This window comes from Ailuropoda melanoleuca, chromosome 7 (genome assembly GCF_002007445.2).
Source record: "Ailuropoda melanoleuca isolate Jingjing chromosome 7, ASM200744v2, whole genome shotgun sequence".
Taxonomy (NCBI): domain Eukaryota; kingdom Metazoa; phylum Chordata; class Mammalia; order Carnivora; family Ursidae; genus Ailuropoda; species Ailuropoda melanoleuca.
The window spans coordinates 28,761,017-28,775,768 of record NC_048224.1 but is presented as its reverse complement, the minus strand read 5'-3'; the positions used below and the strand labels follow the sequence as shown (position 1 = coordinate 28,775,768).

The window sequence follows — 14,752 nt, the reverse complement described above, 5'->3', positions numbered from 1 at the left end:
TTTGAGAATTACGTTCTAAGAGGTTGGGCTTTAAGCGCACGGGAAGCAGGACAGTCAGAAGGACTGGTTTATGTTCTACAAAGAACCCTCCCATGACGGCTGGGTGGTGAGCAGGCTCACCTGGGCGCCCGGGGAAGCGAGAAGCCCAGCTAGGCACCAGTGCCTCTGTGCAGGGAGGAGATGACAACACGGCTTGAATGACGGAGGTGGTGGTGGAAGTGAGTCCAAACGGACTCCCAACGTTTGAGGACATTTGTTCTTGTTCGTTTCCATACTGGATTGCCGGAATCTGTTTTAACTGGATTGCTGGAATCTGTTTTAGGGCTCAGTTTTCCCCTCTAGGATGTGAGCTCCTGGGCGGGGGGCTGGGTCCAACTTGTATGGTTCTTCCCTCTAGATTCTCCTCCTCTCCCTTTTCTTCCTCCCCTTCTTTCCCCTCCTCTTCTTTTTTTTTTTATTGTGATAAAATATGCATAACATAAAACTTACTATTTTAACCATTTGTTAAGCGCACAGCGGACTGGCATTAGGTACATTCCCATAGGCTGTGCGACCATCACCACTGCCCATCTCCAGAATGTTTCCATCCTCCCAAACTGACACTCTGTCCCCATTAAACACTGACTCCCCGTTCCCTTCTTCCCCAGCCCCTGGCAGCCACCAGCCACCATTCTGCTTTGTCTTTATGAATTTGACTCCTCTAGAGACCTCATCTAAGTGGAATCCTACAATAGCTGTCCTTTTGCATCTGGCTTATTTCACTTAGCTTAATGTCATCAAAATAATCCGTGTTTTTGTGCATGTCAGAATTTCCTTCCTTTTTAAGGCTGAAAAATACTCCGTTGTGGGTATATGTGCATTTTGTTTATCCCTTCATCTCTGATGAATATTTGGGTTGTTTTTCCCTTTTGGCTATTGTGAACAGTGCTGCTCTGAACATGGGTGTGCAGATACCTCTTGGAGTCCCTGCTTCCAGGTCTTTGGGCTATCTACCCAGCAGTGGAATGCCGACTCATACAGTAATCCTGGTTAACTTTTTAGGCCTGGCAGTACTGTTTCCTCCTGCCGCTGCACATTGTACGTTCCCACCAGCAATGCACCAGCATCCCAATTTCTCCACATCCTTGCCAACACTTACCATTTTGTGCTTTTTCGATAATAGTCGTTCTAACATGTAAATGACTCCAGGAAGGGGGGACCCCAGAGTTGAAGCATTGGGGGGCCCTTTCCTCAGTGTGCTCTGTAAGGAGATAGCCAGAGAGCCAGAGGTCCTGGATTGGGAGGGTGCTCAGTGGGAAGAGAGCCAGGATGGGGGGGTACCAACATCACACTCGCTGAGCTTGTAGCATGGGCTCGGGGCTGGCTTAGAGAGAGGCCTCCCAAGGGGGGAGCTGAAACCCATCAGGTTTCCCATGAGGAAATTTGTTTGTGTGAATCCACCATTGGGCCCCTGTCCCTGGGGAAAGCTGTTTCTAATTCGGGCTTCTCTTTCTGTCTGTTCCTCTCCAGTGTGATAATGCAAAAGGGTTGAAAGCCTTCTACGATGCAATAAAATATGGGCCGAACCACTTGATGGTGTTTGGAGGAGTCTGTCCGTCCGTTACATCCATCATCGCGGAGTCCCTCCAAGGCTGGAATCTGGTGCAGGTAAGGTCTGCGTCACCCTTGGTTGGGGGACTGTCTTTGGCCACCAGTCTTTTGCAGGAATGGTTCCTTGTGCAACATGGCTCCTAAGTTGCCGGGTTCAGACCTCCCTGACTCTTTGCTGGATGATTGATTGCCCAGCCCCCACCACCCCACCTCCTGGCCTGACCCCCAGGCCTGTGCTGGTATGGCCCACATGGTGGGTCTCTATGGGGTAGCCCCAACACTTCCGCTGCATGTTTGGAATCTTTCAGTGATGTCTTAGCTTGACTCCGTCACCAATGTCCAGCCAGTCTGCCTGCCCAGTGTCCTCTCCTGTCCCTACCACTCCCTCCATGCCTCAGCCCCTCCCAACCACCCACCCTTCCCCAAAGGCATCTTGCATGTTCAGGCCTCTGAGCCCTGCTTTCACTGTTCCCTGATCAGATGGGCCTTTACCTACTCGTTACCAAGTCCCCCCCCCCCCCACTGACATGGTCTTGTCCACCAAGACTGCCTTTTTCCACACATAAGCCTTTGCCGGAATTCCTGGCCAGGATTCGCTCTTTACACTGGCTAATGTCATACACTATCCAGCCAGGGAGTGCATGCTCTGATGTAGGCTCAACTCACTAGTGCCAGCTGTGAGGGAGAGAGAAGAGCGTAGACAGAGGAGGGGTGAGCCACGCAGGCTGTTCATGTCTTTGCTTCAGCCATCCAGCCATCAGCCAGCCATCAGCCAGCCAGCCATCCATCCAACAGATAGAATGGGCAGCTCATCCTGTGCCTGGGATTTTGGAGGACTCTGGGGAGCCACAGGACAGACAGGGTGCCTACCCTTTCAGAGCCTACATGCTAAGAGGGAGGCAGGCAGGGAGCAAGTAAACAAGTCATCATACTAAGAGCTAACACTTGTGTCATATGCGTGCCAGACTTAGAACATACCAGACACTGTTTGAGCACTTATTTGCATTGATTCAATCCTTATACCCGCTCTGTGCTGTAGGCACTATTATCATCCTCATTTTATAAATCAGAAAACCTGGGCATGCAGAGGCCTAGTGACTTGCTCAAGGACTCTCAGCACTTAGGTGACCAAGCACTCCCTAAGTGCTTAAACTCAGGGAGTCTTGAGCTGAGACTGTGGTAGGAAACAGCCAGAACGGAAATAAGCAAGGTGATGGGACAGGTGGTGACTGCCCCAAGGCCATCAGGAAGTGCCCCTTGGCAGAGGTAACATTTGAGCTGAGACCCGGAGATGAAGCGTGAGAAGGAGCTGGTGGGGTGGATGGAGTAGTCGATGCAGATGACCTGTGCTGGGAAAGAACTTGGCTCCTTCAGGGAGCCGAGAACAAGGCAGTGGGGTGGGAACGTGGTCAGTGGGAGCTGGGGTGAGAATGAGGAGGCCAGCGGAGCCTGACCACAGCAGAATCTGCTTTCCCCGCACTCCTGTTGACTGAGGAGCTCAGTGAGTCTGGCCCTGCTCGCATGAGGTGCTGCAGGTAGAGCCCTGACCTCACAGCCCGGAGGGAGGCCGGAGCTACCTGTGGCTGAGGTAGGAGGAGGAAGGGGTGAGGTCCCAAGGAGGGCCACCCACGCAGCCCAGGGGCAAGGAAGGCTTCCCAGAGGAGCGATGTGGAACTGGCTGGGAAGGAGGAGAGGACGCTGGACAGCTGGAGCCGTGGAGAGAGCATTGCTGGCAGAGGACACGGGGCGCTCAGAAGCAGGCGGTGGGGGAGTGCGTGGGCCTGGGGAGTAGTGAGCATTCGCTGTGGCCTGAGCAGGCCACGCTGAATGCGGGTGAGAGATAACAGGAGCTGAGGCCAGGGGAGCAGCTTGGCGTGCTATGGTGCAAACCCAGCCACGAGCCTGGGACCCAACACCACTCACCGGGCTTCCAGCCCTGCGGTGCCTGCAAACAGCCGTGAGACCTTGGTCAGGTCACTGTCTCTGTGTTTGAGCTTTCTTTCCCGAGCACTGACAGCCACACTCCATCCCTATGCAGCAGGGCCCGGCACTGCCACTCTGAGCCTCAGCCCCTCGCCTGTGGATCAGGGGAGCGAGAGGACTAATTTCATAGGACAGCTGTATGGATTCAGGGATGGAATTGGGATTCCAACCAGGCCTGGCACAACCTAAGCACGAAGTGTTCCTTGTTGTATCGTTACCCTGCCCTGCCTCCTGCTGCTCCCCGAGTTGAATCCCTCAACTCCTCAGCATCCTGGGTCTCTTTCCTGCTACACTGTTCCCACTCCCCTGAAACGCCGCATTCTCCCCATGCTCAGTGTGTCTCCCCATGCCCCAGCTTAAATGCTGCCTCTTCCAGGAAGACTTTCCTTACTGTACTCTCTAAGGCAGCCCCTCTAGAATGCTGTTTCTCACTTCCCTGCATCTGCTTCCAGCCGAGTATGTACATGGCCCAGCCGTCGTGCCCTCTGCCTGTCCCTCTCTTCAGGCTTTGCACATGCGGGGGCATGTTTAGCTGGGCTGTAAGCTCCGTAAGGACAGAATAGGGCCTGAGTTCCTCCTGTTTTTGCTGGTGCTTAACACTCCACAGACCTTATTATATGTCTGTTGAATGATCAGAGGGATGGAGGGAGGAAGGCAGGGATAGAGGATGGAAAGACCTATATGCAGATGGACATTGTGCTCAGACATGGCAGGCCAAGCTCCCTGGAGAGTGCCCACCCAGAGAGGAATCCAGGGAGCTCCTGGACCTTTTCATAGCCTCGCTTGGATTGGTTTGTCCCTCAGAATTCTCTGAGGAGCTGAGGAGCAAGTACAACCTTGGGAACGCCTGGCTTGCCGGCCAGAGTGACCTGGCCTCAGCACAAGCAAGGAAGGCCTCCAGCTTGGAGAAGCTGACAAGACAGGAGACAGGGTGATGAGGTCAGGACTGTGGTAGTTACCACTGCATAATGAATCATGCCCAGATTTAGTGGCTGAAAACAACAATCATTATTGCATTATTTCCTTGGGTCGGAAATTCAGACCCAGAGAATGGCTTATGTCTTCTCCATGATGTTTGGGGTCTAGCTGGAAGATTTGGAGACTGGGCTCTAGCATCATCTGAGGGCTTGATTGGGGCTGGAGGATCAGCACCCCCCCCCAGGCAGCTCCCTCACATGGGGGTCCGGTCAGTGTCTCTCCTATAGTTCTCTTCATAAGGCTGCTAAAGTGTCCTCATGGCATGATAGTTGGCTTCCCCCAAGGTGTCTCATCTAGAGACCAAGGCAGAGGTGGAAAAGTCTTCTAGGACCTTGCTTCAGAAGTTGCATACTGTCGTTTATGCCTTATTCTCTTGGTCGTACAAATTAGTGCTTATTTAGTGTGGGAGAGGACTATACGAGCAGTAGTGGGAGGTGAAAATCACTGGGGCCCATCTTGAAGGCTGACTACCACAGGAAGGAGGGATTCTGGGAAGAAGGCAGGAGCTCAAGCTGCCCAGCAAAGGAGGCTTCATGCTGAGTCCCTTCTCTGTTTGGAGGAACTCCTGCTCATCCTTCAATACCCCAGATAAGTACCTCTTCCTCTGTGATGCCTTCCCTGATCCCTTTCCTTCTGTGCCTCCCATCCCTAGCCCCAGAAGTAAATTAATTGCTCCTTCCTCAATAAAGCCTGCTCTATGAAGGCCATCTCCCACAACCCAGTATAAATTGGTTCTTGTGGGGAGGGGGCAAAACATCCTGCTATCTTTATGTACGAAGCACAGAGATAACATGCGGTAGATGTATAAGTATCTGTGGCATTAAAATTTCGTGAGCGACGCAGGGTTAGGAATACCTGTCTACAGGGGCTTCTCAGGAGAGTAATGGTGAAAAGAAGATCGGGAAACATGGTTCTGCGTCACTTCTGTTGCACACCGTATTAGGTCATTAAAGAAATTACATTTTGTGAGTAATAGTTTATTCTATATCCAGGTGTTCCCTGCTAGAGTATAAGCTTCTTGAGGGGCAAGGGACCCCCATTTTCTTCATCCCCCAGTTCGCAGTGCCTAGCACAGGGCCTGGCACCCAGTAGGTCCTCACTGAGCACTGAACTGAGTGAAGTGCAGGGCACAGGCTGTGGAACCTGAAATCCCCACGGCCATGATCCCCTCCCAGTGCGGATGTGACTGTGGGGAGGCGGAGGACGCGGGAGGAAATGCAGGTGCTCGGTCCCCACCTCAACAGGATCACTCTGCATTGCTGCAGACAGGCGTGGCCCACCACTGCCCTAGACATCTGCTGTCAGGCTGCATAAGGTCAAGGGCTCCAGCTGCACACGGACCGGGGCGCCCAGGGGTAGGGACCTGGATGGCGCCTGGCAGTCTGGAGAGCTCGGGGGACCTCGGAGGCGGAATCCCAGGCTGAGCCCAGCAGAGTAGATTTCTCCCAGTCTGTGGAGCCAGCCGAGGGAGTGGAACAGCAAAGAGCAGGACCTTGATAGGAAGTAGCCTTGCAGCTTCTGCCTCCTTCCACGTTCCGGGAAGGCAGACTCTGGGGGGCTCCCGGCCCCCTCCCCACCTCTGAGAGGCTGAGCTGGCTTCTAGAGATGGTGCAGGGGCTGGAGGAGTGGGCCTACATTCACTCAAGGGATTCAGTGAATCCCTTAACTTATTCAAAACTGGGCTCCCAAACAGAGTTTCGCAAATGGGAAAATGCATGTAATTTGTGTAATTGAAAAGGAGCTCTGGCTGCCCTTTGGGGGAACAATGCTTGCTGGACAGAGACAGCCTGGAATGTGTAATCAGTTGTTTCTGTTTCCTGGTGCTACAAAAATAGGGATTCACGCGACGGAAGGGTGAAAATTCAGCCTGGTGCCAAAATCGGTTAAATTTAACTTTTGCCTTTTGCCGGGCTTCTTGATTCCTGGTTGCTGCGTTGAGAGGCTAATATTGTTTAAGTCATGATGTGAGTCACCCGGCCACTGGGAGGTCAGCTCCTCCAACTAGATGCAAGGACCTTCTTAGAGTCCAGGCTGTGACATGCAGGCTCCGTCCCTCTCTGACCGGGTCAGACGCTGCCCTGGGGGAGCTCAGAGCTGGGCCTCCCTGGCAGGGACCTATCAAGGCACAGGCTGGGAGGCGGCTGGGAAGGGGCGGGGTCTGGCCGTAGGAGACAGCATGTTCAGACTGGAGGACACGCGGGAGCCTTCGCCTCCAGAGCTGCATGGCTCTGTGAGAGATGTTGCTGGTTCTCAGTGACGTATTGTGGAGGTGCAGGAACAATGGCTGAAGTTAGTGGGGAGCAGAGCCTCCACTCCCTGCAAGCAAGCCCTTATCACCGGAGGCATCAGCATTGGGCAGGCTGCCTGGCTGTGGAGTAGGGGGTTCCCTGTTGCCTGAAGTTGCCCGAATGTTCCAGTGTCATCCAGGCCTGCTGCCTGGGAGATCTGATACAGAGAGTAAGCACAGACCAGGTTGCAGACTCTCAAACTATATGGTTAAGAGTCACTCACGGGGGCTGGGAATGGGCTTGTGCTAATGCAAATTCCCAGGCTCCACACATTGGGTCCAGGCTAGGGGTTCAGCAAATGCCTCAAGGGCTGTAGACGCACTCGTCATCCCAGCTGCCATTTCAGTGCCCCCAGCTCAGGCGACTTAGATGCAATTAATTCTTGGAGTCTTGCGAGACCGGGTGATCTCTGAGGCACATTCCCCTCCCAGACACTGGGACTCTAAGTCTTGGGACGCCCGAGACTCTAAGGAATGCTCCTTGTCTCCAGAACTTCAGTGTATGCTGCCCCTGTTGGGAAGAAGGCGTGAGGAGACAGCAGGGCCTCCAGGACGAAGCCCACAGTCCCAGGTGTGGTCAGAGGGTGCTCGGTCACCCCACCCTGCTCCCCGCCTGCCTCCTGCTTCCTCGTGCCCCTGGTCCCAGGTAGGGGTCTCTCCACCTGGCAGGAAGGACTGTGCTCATTCCTTCTGGTACAGTTTGCTGCCCCTTTTCCTGTGAAATCCCCCATTCCTTACACTGTGCCATCACACCCACACCCCCCTGCCGTGGCATGTGCTGCCCCGTGCCTGGGTCCGGCCTGGCCTGGAGCTGCCTGAGGCCAGGGTTGACTCTCATTCTGCCTCGTGCCCCGGGCTTGGCGCCGGCCTGGCTCCCATGCTGAGCGGTGCCAGGGGAGCACTTGCTGACAGAGGCCAGGACACCTGCCTTCTAGGCCTCAGTCTAGTCCAGAAGGAGGAGGGCCAATCATCAGAGCCTGCCAGGTCTGAAGGGACCCAGCATGGTTCTCCACCTGTAGCCCCTTGGTAAAGGAAAGTGGAGGGAGACCCTAAATGGCCTCCAGCTTGGCCTCAGCCCACGTCTCATGTCTCTGGACCCCATGTTGTCCTTTGACATTTTTTTCAGACCCCTTCAGAATCCTGTTCTCAGTGTTCCGGAGGGATTTTGCTTTTGACCCTACCTTGCACTTTTCTTGAGCAGTTCTGCTGAGGAGCAGTCCTCCCCCCAACCCTGGCTGTCCTTCTGTGAGCGTGGGGCCCAGGGGAAAAGGCAGGAGAATTTGGAGCAGGGGCAGGGGGGAAGCATGAACAGAGACAGGACAGCTAAAACTGAGATGCCGGCAGAACCCAGGGAAGGTCCAAGAGATGCAGTGTGAGGGGGTTGACATCCTCAGAGGCCAGCACAAAACTCCTTCCTTCTTGGGAGCTAGGCGATAGCTGCCTTAGCTGGCAGACAGAAATAGTCCCTCTGATGAAAATAAAGTCAGATTCCCGAAGGGATAAAGGGCTGCTCGCAGGAAAACGCAAACACTATTTCGTCAAGAACCGTATCCCGCAGAGCCTGTCCTTTAAAAGGCAGCACAGCAGATATTAAATTGTAGATGCGTTTCTCCTGGCATGATCCCAGCCTCCCCTCGGCAGCCCATCCTGCCCTGCGGTGCTCCCTCCAGGACTTCTCCGGGCAGGAACGTTTCAGCCTGTGTGATGGGGCTGAATCCGGGGAGACGCTCCTGCCAGGGAGTGGAGGGAAGGAGGTCATGCAGACAGGGCAATGTTGATTCTGTGTTTGTTGAAGTGTTGGCAACTACGGCCAAGAACACTTAGGACTTGATTTCTGCAAAATCCAAATCAGGCTTGGTTTTGACATTTAAAAAACCAAATCAGTGACTGCCCCCCCCCCAATCAAGCCCTTTGCTATTTACTTAATTCTGACATAGCTCTAAACTGTCGGTCAATGCCATTTGCATCATAGGAACAGGAATTTTGTCATCAGACTTGATTGTCTCAAGTGATTATCGTATTAAAGCTGTAGATTGCCTGAGAAGTCAAAAGGTTAGTTTTTTGTGGGTTTTTTTTTTTTTTTTTTTAATTTAGCTATGGGTTGTGGAATTGGAGATAGATTCATAGAAGGCCAGAGCTGGTAGGGTCTTGGCAAGCATCGGATTCAGTGTCCCCATTATATAGACTGGGAAACAGGGGCCCAGTGTGGAGAGGACCTTGCCCAAGTTCTCACAGTAACAGCAAAACTGGGTCCCATGGCTCACCCTCCAGTGCTCTAAAACACCCACCAAACTATGGTCCAATTTTCTCTCTCTCTCAGCCTTGCTTTTCTCTTACATAAAATGGGGCCAGCCTTTTGTGTTTCATGCCTTTGTGAGAATCATGGAAGGCTTTCCGTTTTAAGTGAAAGCACTTATACAGACCACAGAACAGTAGGGCCGTTGCAGTGATGGGGACTTCTCCACCAGAAGCACATCTCCGATTACAGCTCTCAGAGTTTAAAAATCACCCCATCTTGCATGGACAAAAAAGGTGCTTTACTCTGGCACCAAAGACCCTGAAACCAAGGCATCCTGGGCAGGATCGGGGTTCTTTAGCAAGACAGCTGCACACAGCACCCACTTCCCAGCCCCCGGGAATCAAAAACCACCCAGCTGGAATCCTGCCCCCACCCAGCCCACGCATGGGGCGGCCACACCCAGCGGTGGCTGGGTGGCTGGACCGTGGACCTGATGGAGAACATTCAGGAGGTGCAGTGTGATTGAGCACAGCTGGAAACTCCTCCTGCCCCTGCTCTCTAAGAAAGACAGCAGAGGCCAAGAATCCAGGCTGGGCAGGAGCCATTTCTTGGCCCTGGTCTCCAGAGGGGCCATTTAGTGCATTAATAATCTATGAGATGCTTCCACCTTCTGGATTCCTAGGGAAGAAAAAAAGGTGGTGTGAGAGAGGGAGAAGGGATATTAAGGGCATGCACCGTGGGCCAAGCAGAGACTATGGGTGGGTCTTCCTGACGGTGTCACTGGGTGCCCGGTGCAGGAAAGTCCAGTCCTGAGAGCGAGCTGAATGTCATGCATGTGGTCAGGAAAGGTTGGTAGCTTTTGATGTGGGTACAGACGGATAGGAGGAAATATGAGCCCTCTACAGGGATCCAGGCAGGACCCACTGATCCTCTGGAGGGAAAGAGGGAGTCTATTCTCATTCATTATTCCCTCACTGACTCATGCTCCCAGGTATTATCCATTCCCCCGCTCAAGCAGGGCGATGCCTTCTGTATACTCTTCCAGGCTCTCGCAGAGCCGTGCTCCTCCCACTACCCCACCCTGCCACCCCAGGCCCCACGGACATGATGGAGAGGCAGCAGCTGGAACAGAGGTCTCGAACCCAGGTGCTCTGGGAAGTCGTTCCTCCTGTGTCTCTCCTTGACAGAACTGGCTTGGGCAAATCAGCGACCTCCTGGAGCATCAGTGAACTCATCTGCAAAGTGGGTGAAGTCTGCCCTTCTTCTGGGGCTATTGAGAGCATTGGACAGGACAGGGTCATGGAGCAGGATAGAAACACCCTCCAGACTGTAAGCCCTCGACAGACTAAGGTTAATATTACCATTACTGGTGCTTTTGCCATCTAGGCGCCAGCCAGGCGCCGGCCAGGGAATTCCTTGAAGATTTATGTATCCATTTGCCTCCAGATTCAAAGTCGTGTGGATGAAATGAACTATCACAGACCATGAAGGTGATTCACAAGAGTGAAATTAAAACAGAGAACCTGCAGGAGAGGCAAAGTAAGCCCAAGATAGCTGGAAGAGGCACAGGTGCTCTTTTGGGTTGAGTTTTCACAGAGCAAGGCAAAGAAGGGCATGGTGCTATCGAGCGAGCGCACGGCGGTTCCCAACCTATTCCTGCCAACGACCCAACCCATATCCTTCCTGTCCATCTGGTAGAAGATTCAATTCAAGGTTCTGACCCCCATTTTTAATTCAAGACCATGTATCTAAAGTAATATCGGTTCCCAGCCCGTAAGCCCAATGGCCGCATTGCTGATGGGTCTTTCTCTGCCTCAACCCCTTTCTGGAAATATGCAGGGTGTAAATAATTCATTCTAAATAAATAAATCACTCCCACTACTTATGGTACCGCTGATGCTGCTAGTAAGCAGCGCAACCGCAGATTACATGGAGTTGCGTCGGGAATTACAGGTTGAGACTGGGAAGACGGGGAGAGGGAACGGGGCAAGTAACTCCCTCCCGGAGGACAGACGTGTAAAACGGTATGATAGCAACCTCAGAGGGTGAGGGTGGAGATATCGTGGGTAGGGAAGGTGGAGCAGGAGGGTCTCAGGCACACGGGACTGAGTTGGTCAGCCTGGCCAGTCTCTGTCTGACTTCCAGGAGCCTGAGCCTTGGGCACGTCATTACTGTTTCCAGTGACTCTGACACACAGCGGGTGAGAGGCCCTGCCAGAGGGGGACGAGCCGTCCTCTGGTGGAGACTGGGCCGTGCCTAGTGGGCATGCTAAGAGAGGATTAGGGCACCAGACGGGGTTGGATTCCGCACTGTTGTCCACTTGTACCTGGCAGTAGGACTCATGGGGGCGGGGGTAGTGGGGGCAGGGCACAGGCTTGCTAATTAAGAATCAGATTCTCAGGTCCACCAATCACATCCTAGGGAAGACACCTGAGAAGCTGATTTTTAACACACGCCTTGGATACTTCTTATCATCAGGGGACGTGGGGAAATACTGGCCTAGAGATGCTCTAAAGCCATATGGTCCACCACCAGCAGTACCTGGGAGTGTGTCAGAGGGGCAGACTCCCAGGTCCCACCCCAGACCTACTGACCTTGAATCTGAATTTTGACAAGATCCTAGATGATTCTTGCTGATTTAAGGTGCCTAGGGTCTTTGAAGGCAGGCGTGTCAGCTGAGGCAGAAGGGTTTGAGAGTAGGTATTGAGACTTGGGAGGGGACATAAGGGAAATACCTACAACTGAGCCCCTGAATCTACTTACAGAATGTTGGGGCGAAAGCAGGTGCAGTCAGTGTTTCGACACCTTTGGTCATGCCTGCAGTCAGCATCACAGACCTCAAGGACTCTTGCCAAACTGTGGTGCGGACAGAGTGTGTCCTGCTTGAGCCTCGGTCTGACACACCAACCTGAGAGCCCTTTCAGCCAGCAAGGCCCTTGACCCCATAGTGGCCAGGAGTACATGGAGGGGACCTGTGGCTCCCAGTAAGGAGCAGTGGAAAGAGCACTGGGTCAGTGTGAGGGGACCTGGGTCCCCATCCTGACCCTGCCATCTCCCAGCTGGGTGGCCTTACACAAACCACTTCCTGTCGCCAGAGCCTGAGCACCCTTGTCTGTAACTGTTCCACTTCCCTCCTAGGACTGTGCTGACACTTGTGTGAGGTGGGCCCGGGGGCTTGGTGGCTGCTGGGCAGGTGCTCTAGGACAAAAGCACAGGGTTTGTGTCATGGCATGGCACTGACTACCTGAGGCCCAGAGGGGCTAATGTGCTTGGTCAACTTGTAATAAGGACAGTCTCTTGGGCTTAGAGTCACATGGGCTGGAGCTCACATCCAGGCTCTGGCACTTACTAGTTGGTGACCCTGGGCAGGTCACTCAGCCTCTCCCAATTTAGCTCCTCATCTGTGACGTGGTGATGGCATAGCAGACCCTGGGCTGGTTATGGGGTGAGACAAGACATTCAGGGTTCCTGGTACCATGCCTTACATTCCTCCTCCCACCCCCTCAAGGACCAAGGTGGCCTTCTGGTCTACCTTCCAGGAAGAGTGGGACCCTGGGATCTGGGCTCAGCTCTCTGGGACCAGCTATGTGGCCTCTGCACATCCCTTGCCCCCTCTGGGCCTCCTACTATAAAGGGAGAGGGTTGGGCCAGCTGATGATTGTGTCATTATTCCTGAAACCCTGTAGCTCAAAGCCATCAGCACCTGCCTAAAACCTCTCGTCTTCTTTCTTGTGCCTTGCATGTGATTCCCTCCTCTAGGGGCTCCTGGGTTGGGCCTAGGATCTTGGGGTCCTAGGATTGGGCCCCATGTTGGGCTCCAAGCTCAGCCAGGAGTCTCCTTCTCCCTCTCCCTCTGCCCCTCCCCCCTGCTCGTGTTTTCTCTCTCCCTCAAGTAAATAAATAAAATCTTAAAAAAAAATTAGAAATGAGGAAAATAAGATGCAAAGATCAAGGAGACTTTCCCTGGTTCCTGCTGTGAACAGACCTCAGGCTGTGGGAGTGGGATCTCTGGAGGCCACGGAGGCTCCCTCTGTGTCCCTGGGATCCCTCCCTAGCCTACCTCAGTGAGGAGCCCCCTGCCTGGCAGCATATGACCACCCAGGCTGGCTGGAATTCTTAGTGCAGACCTGTGTTCTCCCTGTAAATCCTTCATCTCACACACACTCTCACACACACACACACACACGCCACTTTTAAACCTATTCCTGGTCCAGTAACTTGTGTATAAAAAATAAATGGTGCCTTTGAACTCAAAAACTAGATGACTGGTTGTTTGTGAAAATCAATAACTATGCTAAGTATTTCAAGCATATAGTACTTAGAGTTCTACTCTGGGTGGTTTCATGATGAATGGGTTGCCTTTTTTTTTTTTTTTTTTTTAATAGAGCCCGGCCTACTTTAGTGTTGAATTATACAGAAGACTTTCGCTTTGGCTCTGTTTACCAAGAAATTCAATAATTTATTGTTTCCATGATGCAGAGATTGAGCCTTATAAAGTGGGAAGCGCTCAACCTGAGACAGACAATCCTGGGCTAGATGAGTATTGAGAGGTTATGCCCAGATGCCGACACAAGCATAGTGTTCTCGGATTTCCCCCAGGTTCCCACACGAGCTGCCACTTAGCACTGCCCTGGTTACTTCTGAGACGGCATGCTGGCTTTGCATGTACTGGGAATGGCACCCCTTCTCATCCTGGGTGTCTTCTGAAACTCTGGGCCTGTTGCTAGAGTCACGGGGACGTGGACCCTCAGCACAGCCAAGCAGCTTTAGCCCACCCCAGCCGCCCCCACTAGCAAAGGGGATCTTTCTTCAATTCCCAGATTGATCACCACAACCTTGGGAAGCCTTTCCAGCAAGATCACTGCCTCCAGTGGACACATCTGTAACACCTGACTCCCTGTCTTGTCATTGAAGGTTCAATTTTCTATTCAGTTTAGAGCTTGCTTGGTAATTGTCAGTCCTCTCCATCAGGGGCAGCTTGCGGGGTGGAGAGGTAGTGGGACCGTGTCTCCCTTGTTGACAGTTGGAACCCCAGAGCCCAGCATATGGCCTGGAATCTAAGATAACCTCCAGGAATCTTTGTTTTTGTTTGGTTCAGGAGTTCTCTCTCTCTCAGTCTTTCCTTTTTATGCAAGTAGCATTATGAATTCATGGATCTTTAAAAAATATATTAAATCGGCTGTATTCCAGTCAGTCACAGACATTATTTTTTAACACAGTGTTTTTGCTGCTCTTCTTAATATTTCTACTTTTCCTCCAAATTTTCTTCCAATTTTTTGGAAAATGTTCAGGCCTGCAAAAATTAAAAGAAAGTGCAGTGAACATCCTATGATCTTTGTGTAGGGGCTCTGGTTATCTACGCTTTGCCGTGTTGGTCTTCCTCTCCCTCTCTTTCCCCTGCGCCCCCCACACTCGTTTGTTGTTGAAGCCCTTGACAATAGTTTGCAGACATAATGACACTTCACCACTAGATATGTCCGCGCGAATATCCTAAGAACAATTATATCCCCCTAGATCACCGTAATATAATGATCACACCTAAAAAATGAACAGTGATACAATAATCTTACCTAATATGTGGCCCATATTCAGATTTCCCCAATTGTCCCCAGAATGTCCTTATTGCCATTTACTTGGGAGGGGGGAACAAATCAGGTAGCGTGCAATGTAAGTCC

At 52.5% G+C, this 14,752-nt stretch overlaps 1 protein-coding gene across 1 annotated transcript in view; it reads left to right on the top strand.

Moving 5' to 3' along the window:
* The window catches only part of GABBR2 (gamma-aminobutyric acid type B receptor subunit 2), a 340,039-nt gene that overhangs the window by 108,132 nt on the left and 217,155 nt on the right, over nt 1–14,752 (top strand). Inside the window, exon 3 of the mRNA XM_011219329.3 lies at nt 1,510–1,647. Within this exon, the coding sequence (XP_011217631.2) occupies nt 1,510–1,647 (138 nt within the window). The remainder of the gene's footprint in view (nt 1–1,509; nt 1,648–14,752) is intronic.